At 48.3% G+C, this 20,852-nt stretch overlaps 8 protein-coding genes across 8 annotated transcripts; 3 read left to right on the forward strand and 5 right to left on the reverse strand.

Annotated features, from left to right (window-relative positions):
• The first annotated feature begins 136 nt into the window (after positions 1 to 136).
• F5147DRAFT_304362 (glycoside hydrolase family 16 protein) lies at positions 137 to 2,591 on the forward strand. The gene is made up of 12 exons (XM_041429124.1): positions 137 to 160; positions 223 to 417; positions 471 to 511; positions 577 to 605; positions 659 to 739; positions 797 to 866; positions 937 to 1,077; positions 1,243 to 1,377; positions 1,485 to 1,552; positions 1,832 to 1,965; positions 2,115 to 2,209; positions 2,267 to 2,591. Exons 2-12 carry the CDS (start codon positions 332 to 334, stop codon positions 2,506 to 2,508), a joined length of 1,122 nt encoding a protein of 373 aa, XP_041298100.1. The 5' UTR covers positions 137 to 160; positions 223 to 331; the 3' UTR covers positions 2,509 to 2,591.
• An 83-nt stretch (positions 2,592 to 2,674) lies between these two features.
• Positions 2,675 to 10,319, reverse strand: F5147DRAFT_833491 (uncharacterized protein; the record flags this gene model as incomplete). Its single annotated transcript, XM_041443867.1, has 12 exons — positions 2,675 to 5,295; positions 5,345 to 6,720; positions 6,772 to 6,848; positions 6,901 to 7,155; positions 7,203 to 7,380; positions 7,433 to 7,521; positions 7,580 to 7,660; positions 7,714 to 8,070; positions 8,125 to 8,235; positions 8,294 to 8,653; positions 8,710 to 9,123; positions 9,177 to 10,319. The coding sequence occupies 12 exons, from the start codon at positions 10,317 to 10,319 to the stop codon at positions 2,675 to 2,677; spliced, it is 7,062 nt and encodes a 2,353-aa protein (XP_041298101.1).
• Positions 10,320 to 10,652: 333 nt separating this feature from the next.
• F5147DRAFT_833492 (uncharacterized protein) lies at positions 10,653 to 12,670 on the reverse strand. Its single transcript, XM_041443868.1, has 8 exons — positions 12,525 to 12,670; positions 12,437 to 12,478; positions 12,286 to 12,379; positions 12,201 to 12,245; positions 12,038 to 12,145; positions 11,831 to 11,989; positions 11,731 to 11,777; positions 10,653 to 11,680 (listed from the first exon to the last, which is right to left on the reverse strand). The coding sequence occupies exons 1-8, from the start codon at positions 12,571 to 12,573 to the stop codon at positions 10,977 to 10,979; spliced, it is 1,248 nt and encodes a 415-aa protein (XP_041298102.1). The 5' UTR covers positions 12,574 to 12,670; the 3' UTR covers positions 10,653 to 10,976.
• A 266-nt stretch (positions 12,671 to 12,936) lies between these two features.
• On the forward strand, positions 12,937 to 14,134 carry F5147DRAFT_768597 (uncharacterized protein; the record flags this gene model as incomplete). The annotated part of the gene is made up of 7 exons (XM_041440991.1): positions 12,937 to 13,057; positions 13,113 to 13,382; positions 13,438 to 13,485; positions 13,550 to 13,659; positions 13,709 to 13,843; positions 13,900 to 13,999; positions 14,049 to 14,134. The coding sequence occupies 7 exons, from the start codon at positions 12,937 to 12,939 to the stop codon at positions 14,132 to 14,134; spliced, it is 870 nt and encodes a 289-aa protein (XP_041298103.1).
• Positions 14,135 to 14,240: 106 nt separating this feature from the next.
• F5147DRAFT_304421 (uncharacterized protein) lies at positions 14,241 to 15,418 on the reverse strand. The gene is made up of 6 exons (XM_041429125.1): positions 15,163 to 15,418; positions 14,977 to 15,108; positions 14,774 to 14,926; positions 14,678 to 14,722; positions 14,515 to 14,622; positions 14,241 to 14,460 (listed from the first exon to the last, which is right to left on the reverse strand). Exons 1-6 carry the CDS (start codon positions 15,254 to 15,256, stop codon positions 14,342 to 14,344), a joined length of 651 nt encoding a protein of 216 aa, XP_041298104.1. The 5' UTR covers positions 15,257 to 15,418; the 3' UTR covers positions 14,241 to 14,341.
• Positions 15,419 to 15,451: 33 nt separating this feature from the next.
• F5147DRAFT_304483 (PIG-P-domain-containing protein) lies at positions 15,452 to 16,233 on the forward strand. The gene is made up of 3 exons (XM_041429126.1): positions 15,452 to 15,687; positions 15,742 to 15,860; positions 15,910 to 16,233. Exons 1-3 carry the CDS (start codon positions 15,509 to 15,511, stop codon positions 16,113 to 16,115), a joined length of 504 nt encoding a protein of 167 aa, XP_041298105.1. The 5' UTR covers positions 15,452 to 15,508; the 3' UTR covers positions 16,116 to 16,233.
• Positions 16,234 to 16,350: 117 nt separating this feature from the next.
• F5147DRAFT_567342 (uncharacterized protein) lies at positions 16,351 to 17,305 on the reverse strand (the record flags this gene model as incomplete). Its single annotated transcript, XM_041430845.1, has 2 exons — positions 16,351 to 16,808; positions 16,864 to 17,305. 2 exons carry the CDS (start codon positions 17,303 to 17,305, stop codon positions 16,351 to 16,353), a joined length of 900 nt encoding a protein of 299 aa, XP_041298106.1.
• A 2,475-nt stretch (positions 17,306 to 19,780) lies between these two features.
• On the reverse strand, positions 19,781 to 20,849 carry F5147DRAFT_811646 (uncharacterized protein; the record flags this gene model as incomplete). Its single annotated transcript, XM_041443459.1, has 1 exon — positions 19,781 to 20,849. A coding segment is annotated over exon 1 (999 nt), but the record flags the coding sequence as incomplete, so codon positions are not given.
• Positions 20,850 to 20,852: the final 3 nt, after the last annotated feature.

The following is a 20,852-nucleotide window of genomic DNA, read 5'->3' on the forward strand; positions in this document are numbered from 1 at the left end:
TTATGTATGACAATCAAAGGTGTGTTCAACCACAGGACATGCGTGTCTAGTCAGGTGATCACCATAGTTTCTCAACCAGTGTGTGTGCACTGTCAAACATTACTAGTTACTGATAACACGGCAAGTTATACTAGTGGGGTTGGGTCACATGAATTTGCAAGTAAGCAAGTAACGTGATCTTTAGCCAATAGGAAAACTGAGACAAGCGCATGAATACTAAAGTACTTCAAATTATTTTGGGCGTACATTCGTTGATCATCGTTTCATCTTTTGTTTTGGGTGGATTCCTGCACTTCCTTTCCATTCATTCCCCACCACGCTCTCTCGTGAAATGAAACAAATATATTTATCTAGTTCTGCACTTGCTTTCCTTACTTCTGCTGTCTTGGTACAGGCGGCACAACAGGGTGCCACTTGGTCAGTTCACACGTTACAAAATTTATTGCTCTGAGGTTGACTTGACTCCGTAGCAATTCAACGAACCCATGTTCATCCCAGTATCCTTGTTGCAGTGCGTCGCATAATCGACATATTCTGTCACATGAAATTCATACCAATTTGTTAAACTTCCTTTAGGTGAATACGGGTTCTGCGGTGATGGATATGTGCGTCCTATTTTAGTCGTCTCAACATGCTACTCAATTCTGTTAATATGTAGTACTGTCTCGGAGGATGCAACCCCCTTGCATCTAACACTCTCAACTCATGCAATCCCAGCCCACTCTGTGAGAATGCTAACGTGTGTTCTTTCGCTCTCCTTTTGCGCGAGTGGATCTAACGACAATTCATTATTCAGTACACGCTTTCGGATACCTCTCGCATCCTCAGTAACTATACCTACTTCAATGGGAATGCCTCTGAGTATGGTCAGTTCTTAGAATGAATTACTTTTCAATAGTTTCGCTCATGTGCGTTTTTTGTTTGTTACTTTCACAGACTGGGTTGTGGAACAAGGATCAATTATTAATACTACATCCAACGGCGAGGCTGCGATTGCCGTCCTCCTCACTGAAACAGGTGGCGGTACTCTTCTGTCTTCAACCAGATACGTGCATTACGGTCAAATCACAGCTAGATGTGAGTGTTCGTTTTTTCAAGAGGTTTTGTAGTTATTCCCTTCTCGTTCACTATCCTTGTGACTTTGTATTCCCTTCTCGTTCACTATCCTTGTGACTTTGGTTTTTTTCTCTTCCTCTTCTGTCTCGGATACCTTAAATCTGTTAACATTGTTTTTTAACCTAGTACAAACTGGCCGCTGGGCAGGCGTCGTTACTGCATTCATCACCATGTCTAGCATTAAAGATGAGATCGACTGGGAATTCCCTGGTAATCAGACAACCACCGGACAGACCAATTATTTCTGGCAGGGAGTCATTCGTAAGTTTCTTATGACTGTCAATCCTGCGGAATGTGTTGATGTGTTGTACCTCTCCTCCATACGCAATCTATTCTCCACCCATACCCGGTTTCATTGCGATCAAAAGCTACACAAACTGCTGGTGTAACTGAGACTGGTCTCACCGATACCTATGCCAACTGGCATGATTTCACTGTAAGTCTTCAGTTTTATCCACTAATCACTTTATGCGTGATTTCCTATCTCGGTGCGTACGCTTTTATAGCTCGGTTCATGAGCAACGAAAGCGCACGCGATTTCAGTCGAACAGTTTAGTTGTATATAATCTTTTTGCCCTATTCGTGATGTATATTCTCTCCTCGAAATGCCGCCTGATAGTCGGTGTCGAAGACTATCTGCCTCTTTAATTCAATTCCATCACTGCCCTTTCGGTCTCTTATCTCGAAGAATATGCTAACTTCGTCTCTCCGTTAGATCGACTGGCAACCTGACTCGCTGACCTTCTTGGTGGACGGAAATGTGACGCGCATTATTACGCCTGTTGAGGCTACGAACAACGCGACGGGCGCGGTCCAGTTCCCTACCACACCCAGTCGCATCCAGTTGAGGTTGGTGTTCATTCATTCCACGCTTCCTTTTGGGGTATTGGGTATAGGTATCGAGTTGATATGGTTCAACACTTACAACTTTCTCCTCTATTACGCGGTTCTTCATGGTTCAAAATTATGGGGAGACATTTCTGATACATCCGTTGTAGTATTTGGCCGGCCGGTATCTCCACCGAGCCTCAAGGCACGGTTCAATGGGCCGGAGGCATGATCAACTGGAACGACCCTGACTATGTCGCTGCTGGTACGTCTTTTTGAGCCTCGCCCTCCACCCCCCTACAGGTTTAATTTTTTTCCGCAGGCCACTTCTACGCGCTCTTCCAGTCCGTCTCAGTACAGTGCAACGATCCCACCACTCCCAGTGCCTCCGACACATCTTACGTGTACGGTGCCAACTCCTCGCTGGACACGCCCAGCATCGCGTTCTCGAATGCCAGCACGATGATTAACGGCGCGCCTGCCTTGATTGGCATGAGTACTAGTGCGATGAGCATGTGGCTCGGCATTTCGGTGGCGCTCGCCCTCGGTGGCTTGGTATTGTAAGCTGACACCAGGTGATGTCGAAGCTTGTTCAAATTGTCTCTGTTTTTATAAGTGCTTTCTTGTATGGCTACTATGTAATATATCAAGATACCCGCACACATGTAGTTCAGAAAAGTTTGCAGTCTTGTAAAGCGCGTTGTCAAAAACATGGATATCATTATTACAGTCAGTTTGCTATCGGTGGTGCGTCTTGAAATACGCTACTATCGTTCACATCGGGCTGCAAACCCACTAGGCTATCGTCCAATACCTCCCTCCATGCTTCCCGTTCACGAAACTCAAGCTCCAGATCATGCATCTCATCCAAGAGGGCGTCAACCGCCTGCTTGGTCGACCACTTCCTTTCTCCTCCCTCTTCTAAATGTCCTCCAAGCCCGATCGTATCATCCATCGTGCCAGCACTCTCAAGTGCAGCTGACATGTGCCTTTCGAACGCTGCGGGCAGTGGCAACAGCAAACTATACCCCATGCATGCCTGCACAAGCCTTATTCGGCGGTATGTGGCACGCACGAGAGACGAAGATTTCACCACCGTTGACATCGTCAACGTACGCACATCCTGGCTGGACGATGCCGAGCGACACAAGTCTGGTGCTATAGGACCAAGGTGAACGATGCGCGGTTGTGCACTGACTGGTGATGCACTTGGACTGCGCTCAAACCCTGCCTTGCGTGGCGTGGATTCTAGTATAGGGGGATGTAGCGACATATGGCCTGTATTAAATGAAGCTGATGGAGAACTGATGATGAAGGGCGATAACGCGGAATGCATGCTTGATAATCTCTTCCTCGGCTTAGAGAAGACAGACGGGGACCTATTTCCAGAAGAGTGATGCGAACCGTTTTGGGAGCAGCGGAGCTGCTCGTCAAGAACAGCGACTTTTTCTTGTACGAGCAACTTCAATTGGAGTATGAGAGGTGTGCGGTAGCGAGAAAGGAGCTCCAGGAGAGACCAAAGCACGTAGTCGATGACTCGTGGTTTACCCGGGGGAGGAGACGGGCGGCGGGCGTTAAAGGATACCGACGGTGTGAGGAAAGACTCCTGTACATTGAAAGGATCAACTGAAGTCATACTAGAACTCGAGCGAGGTGAATGGATGGGGGAAGGTGGCGCAGATTGCTCAGAGGATTCGAAGGCAAACCGTGCATCTCCATCACAAACCAGAGATCTAAAGACAGCAGCAAGACGAATCCATATTGAGGGCAAGGACGCAGAAAGGTCATCTCCAGCTCTCACGATGATCATTTTGATGATTTGAATTGCAGCCACCAGCGTCAAGACCTGTTCTTTATTTGATGATCCAGAACGATGCCTATCGTCAGATTTCCTTCGCTCTAGCGAGGTCAATTGTTGGGATTGGCCTGGTTTTTCACAAGCCGCCATCGCGTAGGAAAGAAGCCGCAACCATGCACTAGTGCGAGTAGCACGCAGCCACGCGTCATGGTCTCCCACCGGTGACGCTGAAGCAGACGTTTCAAGCGAAAGAACGAGCTTGAAAACGACGCCAGACAAGAATTTATGTGATGGGAGCTGTTTCTCGATCTCAGCAATCACGTCTGCCTTTCGAAAGGAGATGGCTGTGGCAAGGAGCGAAACCATAGAACGCTCAGAGCTCCAAGCCGCTTGAGACTCTAACCCGCACCTGCAGATCTGCGTCACCACCAAATTGGAGAACATGATGTCGTTGGTGAATTGGTTGTTGGAAGTCAAATGAGATATGGCTTCGTAAACACCAGCAAAATTAATAGCCGACGCATAGGCGTTCATGATAGGAGCGAGGTTCTCGAGAAGTGCAATTGCTTCCTTGGAACTAGGTGTACGTTCGACGAGACTGGCCTTGGAATATTGGCATAGGAAATCAACGACCTCATCTTCTGTGTGCGATGCTTCTCGCAGGAGAATTTTCGCGATATCGAAAATTTTCTCCGTGGCAGTGTTGGGCAGCTGGCCTCCAGCTTTAATGAAAGCGAGCGCCAATCCGAGATATTCTATCCGCATAGTAGTGAGATCACTTGGGGCCTTTGCTTTCTCGTGGAGCTTGTCCGCTAGAACACCTTCCTCCTGCGATATCTCCGTAGTCAAACCGCCCATCGAGTGCATTGTCAATGGTTCAGGAAGCTTGGCCTTCGCGGCTGTGCGTAGGATGATCATCCCAACTGCATCAATACCATCGCAAAGCACGCTCCTTGCCGATCTGGAAGCATTGTACAGTGCAGGTGTTAACAATTTCAGGAGCGATAGGAAATTCTGGGCTCTGACGATGGAAGGATCATGACCAATAACAGTCAACAACAACCGTACGAGATCGTCCATATCAAGTGATCTCGTCTCGTACTCCTCGGGAAGACTGATGATCAACTGTTGCGATTCCTGGCTACCAACCCTTCGGATAGCAGCCATAAATGCTTGAGGTTTCTCATCAGCAGTGGTGACCATCAATGCTTCCTTCTCCTGCAGTCTGTTCATGTTTCGAATGCCAGAAGCATCTGGACTTGCCGTTGGATTGTTACGATTCAGTGAAGAAAGCATCCGAAAGACACTCTTCGCCAGCCAAGAGCTATTGCAGGTTGGTTCCAAGAGGGTGTGTACCACTATGTCTAGTGTTTGGAAGACGAATGCCTGCGGGTGAATGGCGTGGAAGCGATTTATTGCATACTCGATGGCCTGCTGGATTCCCTGATGGTGCTCTTGCTCCGTATACACTTTTATGACAGATAACATAAAGAGGGAATAGCCTCCACCAGATGTAAAGAGACGCCTGAAGCGGGCACTTGCCACCATTAACGCTGCAGACCTATGGTCAGATATGACCATGAAAAAAGAGTCTTGGCATACCAATCAGCGACTGGCTTACAATCCCAATGTCATCTCCATGTCTGAGCAAGATTCGATTCAGACCGTCCATGAAGATAGTCAACTCGCTGCGATCGCTAAGATGCCTTGACATGGATCTGAAAATCTGGGCTATGAGCAGAAGATGACTCCGCGAAAGCATCAAGGAAAGTGTGGTCAAGATCGACTCTGGTCCATCCCGTTGTGCAAACTGCTGCGGTACAAAATCTGGCAACTCCAGAGAGCGTGCTGCTGACAAGGCGTCTGTCGAAGGCAGAACGATGTGTTCCATAGTCTTCCGAATGACTCGTACATCCTGAGGATTTCGCTTTAACATGGATAGAAACAACTGACTCTGAGCCACACGGATCATTGTGATTGATATCAAGGATGGTGGAATCTCGGATGGACTCTCATTGAGAGACAGAGCTTTCGGAAACATGGGGCCGGATGGAGACGATGCCGTGAACCACAAAGACCCGGATGGAATGAGGAACAAATCCATCTTCGCTCGCCGAATCTCCCTTATGGACATTTCGCTGACTTGCGTGACTAGGTTCGACAACAGAGCAGCAGTGAGAGCGAAGTTGCGAAGTGCATCGAGTGAAGTGACTTCTCGAGCAAGGAATTTAAGGTATCCAGCAAGATGGTTGAATGTATAATGAGCCATGGCGGGAGGGAGGTGCTGATTTAGATGCAATAACCCTCGGACGGCTGTCGTGGCAGCTTCTTCATTATTGCTGGCAAGCAAATCGAGGATGGGTCGAATAAGAAGAGCAGGCTCATGGCGTAGTAAATCCATGACACTGGCACGAGCCGCGCATGAGACGTCAGTACAAGAATCGAGAGTCAGAGAGACCAGTTGAGGGAAAAGAGTCCCGAGTACAGGAACAAAGACCGCGCGGCGTTTGACGCCACGGCTTGTAGGATTTGACGATCGTCTACTGAGGTGGCCATCAGAAACATCACTGTTGGAACGAGGTTTGGTTGGCGTGGATGCCGGGGACGGCAGGGGTGAAGATTGAAGGCGCTCCGTGGAGCCAGCGTTTCGATCCTGAAGAGTACTAGGCAATAGTGACAATGGTGTCCTCACCCATTCGCGTTTCTGGTCCGTTGGTCGGTTTTCATCCAACCATCCCACTTCGGCTAAGTGTTTACGCAGTTCTTTTGGCATCTCTTCGCTGCCATCATCCTCTTGCTCTGGGACAAATAGGCTTGAACCAATGTCGGTTGGAACAAATGGCAATGGGTCACGAGCTAACTTAAATGGTCTCCGATGGTCCTTGTCGGATAAAAAAGGCTGAGACAGAATCTGGAAGCGCATATTCACCAGCATATCCAAGCGTTGGATTGCAGTGATCTTCACAGCACTGTCTTCACTGTGAAGTCAGTGTTAGGACCATGCGCTACCAATTAAAGTTCTAACTGACTCCTGCAAGTCGTTCCTGATGAGTTCAAGTATGCTATGTGGGGCCTTCTCTGCACACTGCATGACCAGAAAAGAAGCCTAGAATACTTCTGTGAGAACCATGGCTCGTAATTCTAGGTAGGACACGCACCGAAAGCACTGCCTGCGGTTCCGCCCAATCAAAGCACCGTGCCCACAAGAAAGGTCCGATGAGCAAGTAATCTTCTGATGTAAGGCAGGCGGAAATCACCACCAATAAATTGAGGGCTTGGCGGGTGAGTGATTGCGGCAGGGACGACAGAAACAGTATTCTCTCATGTAACACGTCCATAAGCATAGTCCTGTGTTCAGGACAGTCCCCAGAAACATCTTTGACGCTGGACAACAGGAGCATTGTGCTTTGGCGCTGTATTTTTCAGCATCAAGGCAAACAAAGCGAAATGATAGCTCTACCTTGTGAGATACTCGAAGGCTGTCCTGTGTTGAAGCGTAAATATCTTTGATTTTGCCCAGCGCTTGCGAGATGTCACTGAAGACGTCATCATCGACAATCAAAGATTCATCTTCATCCACTACAGCTCCGATATACGACTGCAACAGCCAACCAATCGCCGATCGCAGCCAAGTCGGACTTCCTAAGTTTCAATCCTCGATTAAAACAGGGGGAAAAAGATGGTACGTACCGCTTAGCGGATCGTGTAAGTAGTCTGATTTCTGTAAACAAGATCAAATAGAGCAAGCGCATGGAGGGTGGTAGCAGAGCAGTTCGTTCCTGTATGATGTAAATTAGACCGCGAGCCATCCATCGAAACAAGAGTGTTCTTGCTTACTTTCACTTCTAATAACACACCTAAACGCGCTTCTAGCATACTGAAAAAGTGGGTTGGAGTAAAGGCCGAGGTCTCAGGGTGCTGTAAATTAAGTTCGACACTGTCTAAAATATGTCAGCTCAGGATCGACTCACCAAAAAGTCTTTGCTGATTCGTGGTACCGCCTTGACACGCGCAATTAACTCAACTAGTATGATCATCTGTCCAAGCCTTGCTTGTGCCCACTTCCTCTTGGACCCAGATTGTGAGATAACAGTGGGTTCGTTCATCAATGATACCAATATCATCTCTGTATCTCTCGTCCAGAAGTCGGGAAGGAATACCGAGATAGCAGTAATAACTCCAAGTTGATGGCTGATCGTGAGCACCTTGGAAGATGCTGCACAGGTGAAAAGCGGTTTGAAGAACACTTGAGGATATGTGCGTGATGCCTTGTCTAGGACGCCCGTGAGTTCCGGATAGTGCAGAGGTGGTGGATCTGCGACTATTCTCTGATATTTTATCAAATGTACACATTGTTATCGTTAGCGAGTCGGAACACCCACCTCTTGCAAACATGGTATGGACCACGTGAACAGCTGACCGCGAAGCTCATCTGGTAAGTGAAAGAGTGCGGTCAAAAGTCTGATCATTGTGGGCCATTCACCCTCAGCAATCTGTTCAAGGAGGAACTGTGAGCCATCTTCCATTGAAGTGATACTAAGAAGCACATACAAAGTGTTGCATCATCTTTTCCAACGACGTCTTCCACTCTGACGTTTCCAGCAACTGCACGGTGAGACCGCAAATTACGCTAATCATCTCGTGAGTGACCCTCTCGAGGCAGAGCAACTCGATCAAAAGCCTAGACACGCTGGCACGGACATCCGATGCTCGTTTCCCGGACAGATACGTCATCTCAGGAATGACACGCGATTTCAAGACATGCAAGACGCTCTGCGTGTCCAAATGCTCCGATTTTACAGACGCACAAAGGAAAGCTGCAGCATGAGCGAATGTTATGACAACTCGAGAACGGATAGCTGAGATCATAGGGGGAAATGATCCTGAAACAGAAAAAGGTGTCCAAAATTCCTACGCATAATTGGTTGTTCAGCTATTACCCAGCACGCTGAAGAGGGAAGTTATACCTGGAGGAGTTCATGCAAGACCTTCCGCTTCGTGGTTAGGGGACCATGATCAAGACAGCGGACCAGGGCTTCAATAACCAAGGCTTCCCTGACTTCCGACTGGCGCACACCGACCAACATCACCGGAGAGCCATCGATCTCTGCTGCAGCGAGAAAGCCTGCCATACTCCCACACGTCCCGTCGCGAAGTTTCGAGATGATGTCCTTTAGAATAGCCGCTTCTCGGTCTTCCTGTATCTGGAGCAACGTTATGGCCAACGCTTGAACTAGAGAAAGGAACGCATGGGCACTCGGGAGTTCGATTGGACCAGTGCGGGGAAACAGGAGCGATGTGAGAACGCTGAGAACGCGAGCCCGAAGGGAAGAGGGTATGGATGCAGCGTCGCAACACCAAATGCATCTCTCGATAGTAAGCTACAAAATCGTAAGCAGCCTGAACAGGCAAGACGCACAGTCGTACCACGTACATCATCCGATGTCGCTTGCCAGGTCTGGATAGCAGCCTCGAAAGCCTCGATTGCAGTCCACCGCTCGTCTTCCACATTCTGATTGCTCTCGCTCGATAAAAACGGCGTCAACAGAGCGGAAAGAACAAGAGTTTCGTGAGGAAGATGATTCGAGTTCTTCGACGCATAACGAAGGATAGTCTCATGCAGTGTCATGACAAGAGAGGAGTTCTGCCCTCCTGAAATTGTGGAGGAAGGTCTCTTAATATAAAGTCCTTTCTGAGTTGTCTGAGCCTGCACCATGGCACTCCCAGTCGCGAAAGAATTCAGAGTCGTACTCGACATGAAGGGGAGGTGCAACGAAGAGCCAACTGTACCAAATGGTCCATCTCGCTCATTTTTGCTCTGTCGTAACACCTCCGGAACACGGAAGGACCAACAAATTTGGAGTAGCTCCTCTGCAAATCGACGGGACTCGTTTACTGCAGCCTCGCGTGCATGCTCCACAGCATGTCGGAAGCCAAGCCGCGGAAAACGAGGTAGCTTGGGCGTCTGTGGTCGGGAAGGGCTTTGAGATATCTGCGCAGACAGAGGAGGTGAAGCTGGACGGGATGGTGCCAAAACATGTTGCCGTAGCTTTTCCCAGCGGACCTTTGAGGGTGTTCGAGTCGGTGCGTTCCCTGAGTCAGATCGCTCAGTGATAGGCGGTTGAGTATTGGAAGAGGAGCTTGATGCCTTGAAAGCATGGGAAAACGCAGGGGAGAATTTCTTTTTCAAAGGAAGGTTGGAAATGCCGCCTGCCACTGACTGTGTCGGCCTTTGGTCCTCGACTGTGTATGACCTTGGAGACTCAACTGGGGGTTCTCCCATCCAAGTTTCTGATTCTAAGCCATATTGGTCTAAAAATGGGTCACTGACGTTGCCCTTCTCGGTACTGGCGAGTTGCAAGGTCGAAGTTCCGGATGGAACACGAGCATGAACTTCCGGCAAGCTGTCAACGTCTTCTGTGACAGTGTTGGGTAATAAAACGGGCTGCTGACTCTTGCTTGATGATGATCGAGAAGTTACCAAAAATCCCTTCTGTAAATCGGAAGAATGTAGGCGTCTCTGTAAAAGTCTCGAGCCAGGACTCGGACGTGAATGCAAGCCCTGGTTTCCTGACATTCGGAAGAATGTTTTTCACCTTTGAAGTTCTATAATTATAGTGGTAAGCTGCCTGGGAACTTGTGTGGGCAGGACGCTCCAGCGTGGAACTCTCGTAATGTGGCTGTTAGTCTTTAGAGACTAACCTGAACTTCGAAGTAGGCGGCATTCTAATTGAATTCGAAGATAGGCCTCCACACTAGTACACAAAACCCATGATTACAGCCCCTACAGGGCGAACAAAACAGCGACTACAGGGAGGCGGAAAACAGATGTTACTACTAATTATTATCGACACAAAGATGGAATGTTCGAACGGGATTCTAAGACTAAAGAATGTTTAGCAAACAGATAGCCAAAACACATGAATGACATACTTAAAACAAGAATCTATAGCATAAAGACTAATGCACGGATGCCATGTATTTGCCTAGAGGTCCAACGAGTCCATTTTTGAAGGTAGCGAAGCATTAGAATTACGAAGAGCACGAATAAGCGATATAGAGTCCATTCCACAGGGGAAGTGGATCGATCAAGCATAGAAGAATGGTGTGAACTGTGCGGGTGTGTTCGCGCGTGTGAAAGAAGAGAACGGTGCACGAGAAGGCCTGTATGGGCGAATATCGTTACTCCAGCTGCGTCGAAGGGATTAGCTTTATCTATTTAAAGACGACAGTTCTACCTCGAACTCGTTGCTGAGCTGGATCTGGAAATCGTTTCGGCAGCACGGGTCCTGAGATGATATGTTATAGGGTGGGGCGCAAACGAGGCAACTTGAAAGGTATCGCTGGAAAGACCGAGTGGGGAGCAGAAGTCATTGACAAACGAATCGTGCGCAATGCAGCTAAGACCGGAGGCCAAGGGTGATGAGTGGCGAGATCCAAAGACAAAAGGAGCAGCACAGGGATTAAGTCCGGCATCAGATGTTTTCGGCAGCATGGGAGACTGGGCATACGCAGCAGAAGCAGAGTCAACCGGATGGATATTGTCTTGGATGAATCGGACATCCAGGCGTGAAGTCCCATAGAATTGTCGTTGAAGTGCGTCCTTGGCTTCCTGAGCATTGAAGATATTCACGTATTCGACTAGAGCGCTCGTAGTTCCATTGCCGAGCGTAGCAGAATCCATGAGCTTCACCTCCTTAATGGGACCGAAAGGATAAAACAGAGGATGCAAGTCACTGGCCTGAGCAAAGAGAAGGGTCGGCAAGTTCGATACCAGCAGCTTCGAGGAAGGTGCCAATGAGATATTCCATTGTTTGCTGGCGTATTGAGGTGAACTGATGGTCGAAGGTGCGGATTGGTGATCGAATTCCATTTCCGGGAGTGACGAAGGGTTCGAGGATGCCAGCATCATCGTTCTGTCTGCGCCATCTAAGAAGCCTGTCACGAAGGATAAGTAAGATGTATTTGCGGCTGGATTGAGCCCGCACCTTGAGAACGTTGTACGACGGCCCAAGATACATCAAGGGTGTGTCCTCTGCGGTGTGTCAGTGGGTTGAGCTTTGAATCTCGAAGTGAATGCTCGAATACTTCATTTGTGTTCGTGAGAGCGCATTCATCGCACGTTTGGCTTCCTCATGGGATGCCATTACCACGAACCCGCGACGGCGAGATGCGTTATCGACAGTAGCAAGAATCACGGCGTGCATGACAGTGCCGAAACGCGAAAACAAAGCGCAAAATTCAGGCCTAGTGAATCGTGAGCATGAAAGGTGTTGGAACCAAGAATATGCACACTTGGTGAGATCAAAGGGTAGACCGAGGACGTAGAGATTTCGACGCGCATCTGAATTCTTGCCAGTGCTTGGAGACGACGTTTTGTTATCGGTGGCGGGTGTCACGATGCTTTGAATGGCGCATATATGCACTGTTCAGTTTCCCTATATTGAAAAGCACTTACATGGAGGATCCACCGATGTTGTAACCAGACAGACGCAGAGCTTTCCTGTCATGTGGTCAGTCGGTACAGTAAGGTGAAAGCGTACAAGTCTTGCTTAAAGGCATCATGTGTGAGAAAATTTAGCACGCAGTACGGCGTGGTCGTTCCATCACCATAAATCTCCGCACGCTGAACAGGACCTATGTGGGATAAATAATATAATCTGAGTGCAAACAGAAAGGTGACAGGACACGAACCAACGGCGCTACTAAAAAGGGATTCAACGTCCTTCAACTTGACTGCGCATACAGTTAGACCAGCTTTATTCCACATGATTAGACCAACCATTTTCGGGAATATTCTCAACCTTAATGGCAAATGTATCGCGAGTCATGGAGAATGAAACTAAGACTGTGATAAAAACAAACGATTGTGCTCGACAAGAAATGAAAAGGAAGAATGCAATGTCTAGCTGTTTAAAGCTGTCGTACGAAACCTGCAGCGATGATGGAAAAAGAACAAGAAAGAACGGCAAAATCCGAGTGATTTGGTTGTATTTATGTACGCGACCACTCACGTGAATTTGACTTTTGTAGAGCCATTGGGCCATGGCGTGTCCTTGCTGCAATAGTACCAGCCGAGCGCTGAGGGGTCATCGATTCATCGGTCATCTGAATAACAAACGACAAGACAAACTGTATATCTGCCGCGGACGGCCATCAAACCTATACCATTAGGTTGAATCCAGGTTCCAAGCATGTCCAGGAATATCCTCCTCCACCCAACCCTGCCGTCCTCGACCCAACTAGTGCTAAGACGCGCAGGTTACGAAACACTCGACGATCTATCCAACGCTTCCGCGGAAGCTCTTTCTAAGGGTACGTAGCATGTTAATTTCCGCCGACCTTGTTGGAAGAAGATATGACCCCGCAGAACTGGGGATTGATATTTCCGACTCGCAATCCATAATCACCGCATCACAGCGGCCTCCAGGACCGGCTTTGAGTCAATCTTTGGCTTCTTTGATATCTAGATCACAGAGTCTTGCGTGCAGCTACGCTGCTGTAAACACGGCACTCGGTGGCGGTCTTCCGAGGGGACACATACTAGAAATATCTGGACCCCCAGGCAGTTTCAAAGAAACCCTTGCACTAGATTATACTCGAATTTTCGTCGAGGCAAACGAGGAGGTTATATTTATTGGTAATGTATCTTGCATCTGACGTGTCAGTCCACCTTTCTGATAAATGAGGTGTAGATACCCAGAATATGACAAGCCTTGCCACGATCAAGAAAACCTTCCACAGTACGCAACACGTCACACATTTCCGCCGAGGTGAACAGCAGGAATATTAATGAAATAATAATAGACTCCTCTGCGGCTGCTGACTACCAGGATCTCGTTCGCTATACACACCTTCATACCCTCCCGGATCTAATGCTATTCATACACAACCTACTATCTGAAATTCACGCAAAGGTGTGCAGCCAATCGATAACGTCGAAACTAGACATGAATAGTCAGATAGACGGGGCTTCTCGTCCTCAATTCAATTTCATTTCCGTTCCTATCTCATCCAGATATTCAGTCCTCTAAACGGACAGCGCTGTTGGAGAAGATCCATCAGGTATTTTTGCAAGCAAGTGCACTGAATAATCTGACAGTGAGAGCAAAGAGCATCTCGCCGCGATCCAGTCAGTCACCTTATTTCAATCACAGATTATCACAACCTCCCAAATGTCAACGAAATTGCTCAATGCTGACGGCTCTCCTGGAAACTTTGAGACAGGAGCAAAAGCTGTGATGGTACCACAGCTAGGTAAGGTCGCTAAAACAACGTGTCACACATTGCTCACTCATATGCATAGGTTCAACCTACCTACCGGCTGGCCGATCCTATCGATTGGCAATTGTGCCAGAATCTCGAACAACTGGGCAAGACAAGGTTCACTGAGATGATATCTAGTGCTAACTTTCTGTGACAGAGCAGTACAGCTTCTTTCATCTCCTACGCACCCTTCAGGACAGGTCCGGCACCAATATGATCTATGTAAGCGCAGCCCGTGCATGCCACATCGATAATTTGATGACATGTGTATCGCCAGCACATCATGGAGCATGAAGCATTCTCCACCGTTCCTAACGGATCTTGGTATCCATCTTAAGCTCGAGGTGCAGTGATAACTTTGTCGGGTGTGATAATCATGTCCATCTTCCAATCATGGTCGAACATCGGTACTTGTCCATGTTCCAAAAGTTGCTGCTCCAAAGCTAAAGCGACTTGAGATAACTAGTTAGAATGTAGTTCCGCGGCGCCCATGATGTAGTACCAACCTAATAATGGTTTCGATCGCCCAGTAGAGGAAGAATATGATGTTATGAATCGATCGTAGTAGCCCTTTCCATGCCCAAGCCGCGAGAGTGATTGGTCGAAGGCAACACCTGTAGCAAAGAAAATGATCTCCACGAATCGTGTTGATGCATGCATACTACCCACCAGGCACGAGGATTAGATCCAAATTGTTGCAGTCTGCATCGAAAACTTGAGCAACAATCAGCTTGCATGACAATTTTTCACACAAATTTGACGCACTACTTTGACGTTTTTTACTCGACCATTCAGGCGTCGGTTCTGGAATGCCCCATAAACCGGCAGGAAAGCTGCGATAGTCCTCTTCGGTATATACTCGTACAAAGTCCATGTAACCATCGCTGGATGTGATGCTAGGAACAAATAACGTCTTCCCTAACAATGTGCATAAACACATGCAATCAGGGGTAAGGACCGTCACGCACCTAGATCTCCCAGAATGTTCAGGATCAAAGAAGAAGTCTGAACCTCGGCTGCTGGCATACTAAGATAACAGCTGACAGTCTTGCATTGCTGGAATGCGGGCAGCGAAAGGACTTTTTCGGTAATGGCCTGTGCTTCGCGCAGCATGTTAGTCATATCAGTAACCCAGCATAGTATTTGAGAGTCACTTTGCGACTGGATATCAGACTGAGATAATTCCCGGAGGGTCGTGGTGATCGCTTTACGGAGTGCTCTTTTATTAGTGCTTTGAAGGATCGACATGGGTTCTGCCTGCCCAAAGCGTCAGCGAAGATCAATATTGTTTAGTGGAGTAAGCAGGTCCAAGAGGGTCCAAGGGCCAACAAGTCGGCTTGGTTAGTAAGAAGCGCAATTGCAGATCCGCGAGTAATGCTCGGTCGTCGATGATGATCGTGGACAAAGACGCGACGGGCTTAGAGCGTCTATGCTCCGACTCTTATTAATATTATTCCCAGCCTCTGTTGATGCACTTCGCTGGACTTGCGCTTAGCGCCCATGGATACCACATCTCCATTCCCTCTAGAACCACCTGATGAACGCCACAGTCGCGCACCAGAATTTTACGGTTTTGTAGCTTGGACTTCTACATCTATCTTGTTTGTTCTGTATGTGCTGTGGGCCCTGCTCCCAGATGAATATATCGTCTGGCTGGGCGTGGAATGGTACCCGAGTAGGTGAGTCATGCGACTTCTCATGAGAAAACCGCCCTTATTGCGCATCATATCGAGGGAATGGACTCTGCTTCTCCCGGCATACTCCATTGTCCTCGTACTTTTGACGTACTTTGTATATTTTGCTATCGCGATTGCACGTACACCATCCTTCTCTGACCCCAACACGTTCATTGGTGAGCAATCTCCGAAATAATACCCACGGGAGTCTAAAACAGCAGGTAGATACCAAAGCACACCTTCCTGCGCTAGACGCAAATCAGCATCTTAAACACGCGGATCCGGGTGCTATTCCTGAGCTCTACGATATTCCTATCGGAATGGTCAATCGTGTGGTGTATGGACCACACCGCTCGCGAAATGAAATGAGACCGTCAGGAGAAAGTTCGAGCAAGGCTGACAAAGTCCAAGAATCCCCTGAAACCCCATAATTTAACATTGCGGCGAATCCTAGAATACAAATGCTAGCTAATGATCATCGGATTGTAAACTGTGCATCGAGTGTCTAATATTTGATCAAAACTAATCAATGTGTGGTCAGTCTTCACATTAGTATTAGGCAGGCATCGAGCCTCTTGTAGATAAGTACATGCCATGTGCGATTCAAAGGGAACGGCTATCTTGTGGAACGATTGGGTGGGTCGCACCGGAAGTCATTCTACCCCACTAGAAATCAGCGCGATTTAACCCCCGAGCGGGGCGAAGACGGACCTGACTGGGGTGGAAGTGACGAGAACCCGCATCAGTATAATTATTGCTATTGTCGTAACGATAAGCTGATGCCTGGTTCAATGACGATGAGGGCGCCCCCGGCAACGCCATTGAGACCACAGGGCATGTGCTTTTCGAATCGTCTCCACCCGACGATTGGGAGCCGATCCACTCCGTAACGGGTTGCGTCCTCGTGACGAGGCTGTGCGGGATCCACCTCAGTCTTGTTGGTGGCCGGCCGGCATCGTGAACATGGTGATTTACGAGAGGCTCCTCAAACCCAACCATAAAGTTTGTGCCCTGAGATGGCCCCTCCATCAAAGAAGGGTTAATGCCGTGTGTCTTGAGATGGCGCTTGGCATTAGATCGCACTGCAAAGTGTCTATCGCACGATGGTACCGGACACTTGTAAGCTGTTGGACACTGCAAAGTCAAAAATAAAGGACGATTTATTGGACTACAACGCACGTTTAGCTCCCGAATGAGAATTCATGTGTGTGTTCAAACCGCTGGGGCGCGGGAATATTTTCAAGCAAATAGAACACTGATGCATTTTGGATCTTTTAGACGACCCTCTCCTTCTTGGGGCTGTGTTTAGTGGAACGAAGGAGTCAATGTTTCCGTTGGGACCCCCGAAATGAGGGATCTCATCGGGAAGGTATGACGAACACCCTTCCCTGGAAGAAGCCACCCCAATTACTGAGGTCCTCTCTATGACGTTTCCGCAGCCTCCTGCTGCTGGTCCATCATAAAAAGACCTAGGAGACAGATAAGGAGGTGAAGGCGGCGACGAAGATTCGCACGACTCCCCCGATGCGTCTTCATCAGGGTCGTCAAAGCTTTCCAAAATCCTTGCGTTGTCCGGGTCTGCGACTGGTCTAAGAGACTGACGACCCAACCGAAAGGTCATGACAGATGGTATTGGAGGGTCCAGGTCGGTGACGGACATCGTCATGCCTGCATTCGGGGGAGGCGTATGAATCTGGAAATGGGCCATCATCTGGGACATGACTAGACCCGTCTCCATGTCGGAGTCGTCAGGATATGTATATTCCGCGGATACGCTGTCTGGTGACACTTGCTCCTGTCCAGTGGGACTTTGACTACCTGGGTAGTCGAGCGACTGAATGTCGAGACGAGATGTCGGGTTTATTTGCTCATCATCCTGGTCAACGACCCATTCCCTGCAACTGGGGAGAATGTGGGAGGCACGAAGGCTAGTACGAGAGACCTGGGATGATAGGAAGGTGGAAGAGGCGAAATAGTCGAAGTTTTGGAGGTCGTACTGGGCGGAGGTTTGGAATGCGGAGGTTGTCCTCTGAGAGGACTCTGGATATCCAACGGACTGTGATGACGAGGGTGACAATTGCTGTTGGTGGTCGTTCACTTCAGGCTCGTTGGTAGTACAAGAAGCCATGAAGTGTACGCTGAGGCCTTTGGGAGAAATGTCGCCGTCACCAAGGCAGGAATATTGCTTGGATGTGCGAGGAATGGATGACTGGGTATCCGGTAACAAATGCTCTTCGGTGCCATCAAAAGGCATGACTATGCCTGATATTTGACCAAGGAGCTGGGGCACATGCCCTTGGCCTCCCATAGAGCTAAGTAGTTGATGACATGAGCGTTGTTCGAAGTGGAACAAGGATAAAAGAATGTACGAACAGTAAGGGCAGTTGACTACCTTTTTGTACCGTGGGAGGGAAGCGCGAAGGATAAATTCAGAGAAACGAGGTGTTCTAACTCGGGGCGTCCAGGGCAGTGATAGGAATCTATGTGAGGAAGAGCGCTGCTTTTTGTTTCGCCTGTAGTCAGATAAAAGCCGAGAGGCGTGTGCTCTGCGTGCGTGTCCATCAGTGAACATGAGGGCTCTCGCCTGGATCTTGCGGGGTGATATGAACGAATTGAGAGACGTGGCTTGCACCGTATGGATACTCGGAATTAGAAAAAGACCAACCACCCCCCCTTCGTTTTGAGAACTAACCCTATTTGACGCTCCATGTCCTTTATTAGTTATGAATTGAACCTGAACCAACCCAAACAGCAAATCTCGTCAAGAATCTTGTAAAGATTTATCATATCCATCGTTCCGGAAACTGCCCTGGATACCAAGCAGAAGTGACTTGACAATTAATGACACCGTTTGGCAATATTTCAACGAGGCAATAGCCTAACATTGCATAACATCTTCCAACGGCTGAAAAAAAATATCAGAATCGTATACCTCCAGAACCAGTTTCATTGGTGGGTAATTATTACCCCCATTGTTCTGGATCCGGGGGGATGGCTATGCGGGCTTTCCCCCGATGCAGCCATCAGCGGCTCATTGTCGTTTGACGTAGTGTTTTTCTGACTAGGAATTTACACTCCGCGACCCCCGCGTGGCAGAGGTACTACGATGTTCGCTGTAGGCCTCAAACCATTGTCATTTCGACCTGTGAGGATGCTAATTAGCACTCCGAGATTCTGAAACACAAATTCACCAAACGGTGTTCACGAACGGAATTGCGTAATACTGACTTGGTACCCGCGGACGGATTGTCGACGGTTACTGATATGAAAAAAAAAAGTCCTTACAAATCAATCAAGCTACGCTATAGCGCCTCGATTAGATTCCGCTTTAATTAACGGATTAATCTGAAAGTACTAAGCAACAAACTGAACTAGCTAGATGCCCGCATACACAGCATGCTAAACATGAACCGACGATATCATGTTACAAAAAATTAAATTAGTACTTAACTGCATGTCCGCCGACCTCATGTATTCTTACTCTGGTATCTCGAACATTCCTCATTCCGCCAAATAAAATTATATACAGTGATGGACGTGAGGTAGATATCGGAAATAACGAGCTTGAATGCAGAATGCAGTGGGTTCAACCTTAAAACGCTTTGCGCCTCTCGCGCGAATGGCTGATTTCGTAAGTAAATTAATGAACCTTACGATAGTAGCACCGAACAAACCTAAATCGTTCAAGACCATTTCCTACTATCGTCTATTCTTGGCCGAGACCAGGCGACTTACCGATCACAAATTGTGGACTATTACGAATCCCCGTACCTCCCACAGCCTTCAGGGTTCTTCCATCCCTAGATGCTACTGCGCTAGACAATGGAAACCTGACCTTGGGCGGTGCAGATCCTACCCGAGTACGGCAGCCAGGCTGCCGGCCATCTGGAGTGATCGTGGTCTCGCGCCTTCTAAGCACGCTTAGACTAGTCTTCTATGGGCGATTAGATATGTCAGATACGATGACAATCGTCACCGAAATGTTAATACGTACCGAAGTGCGTAAGTCCTTGTTCAGGGCCCACTTATTCCACCACCCGTTGGCGACTATCTCGGTGCGTTTTGCGCGTGCATTCGCCTCGGTCACTGTATCTTTTTCAGCCGATCCATCTATGTCAAATTCGTCATTCGTACCGTTGTCTTCCGGAGTAATAGGACCAGTAGTGGATGATGATGATGCCGAAGTGATTATATCATCATCGATTGCATCGATATCCCAAGGCGGTTCAATGTCGAGAACATCACGCAAGTCAGGTCCTTCGATTTCATCGGCAGAACCAATGCCATTCATCGGCGGCGGCGTTTCCCGAACGAGGATACTAACTTTCTCTTTCTTAGGCAGTAAACATTGATGCAAGGCATGTCGCGTGATTGTTCTCACTGCCGTTGGGCTGGGGACGATATCAGCGCCGAAGTCGTCTCCGTCACGATGATCATGCCGTGCGGGCTTATACGGCCGTACAGGTGAAGAGAGATCAGGTGTGGCTGATCGGAAGTAGGATGGGGAAGGTGACAGGTACCCATCTTCTTGTGTGACAGGATCCCGGGGCTCTTCAAGAATTTCGTCCAATTCCTCGACTACTATAACGTTGTCGGCATGATCGGGGAGATTTTCTTTATCAGATAGGGGGTATGGGATACGTGAACTGGGCATCAGATCGTCCTCGGGTAGTTCCACCTGCTGTTGTGACATCGATGGAAAGGGGAAGAACCTTGAATGCGTGAGGACAGAATGGTCTGTGGAAGACGAAGCCTGATTTATTTTTATGCGTTTTGCAGCGAGGTCTTGGTCAAGTATATCGACAAGTGTCCTCTTTCCGCTACCTTTACCGGGCACTGCCGTTCGCCTTGTTGGCGCAGAATTACTACGAGTAAGGGTAGCTTTTGGCTGTGGAGCTGTAGGAATACGGTCAAATATATGGGTGTCATTGCCACTGAGGACGGAAATACCGAAGAAGGTAAGCAATCCGCCACTCTCAGGCTCGGCTTTTGCTTTGCCCTTTCCTTTGACTGAGCTAGGCCGATTAACATTGTTGGCCTGAAATGGGAGGGGCTTTACTGTGCGAGGTACGAAACTCGGATTGATATCAATCATCGGTAGAAGTGTCACTGGATCAACATCCCCTTGGGCCAGTTTTCTTGCCAAAGCAGGTTCTAGGTCACTTTGA

This window comes from Suillus discolor, assembly GCF_016758755.1.
Source record: "Suillus discolor strain FC423 chromosome Unknown F5147scaffold_5, whole genome shotgun sequence".
Lineage (NCBI taxonomy): Eukaryota > Fungi > Basidiomycota > Agaricomycetes > Boletales > Suillaceae > Suillus > Suillus discolor.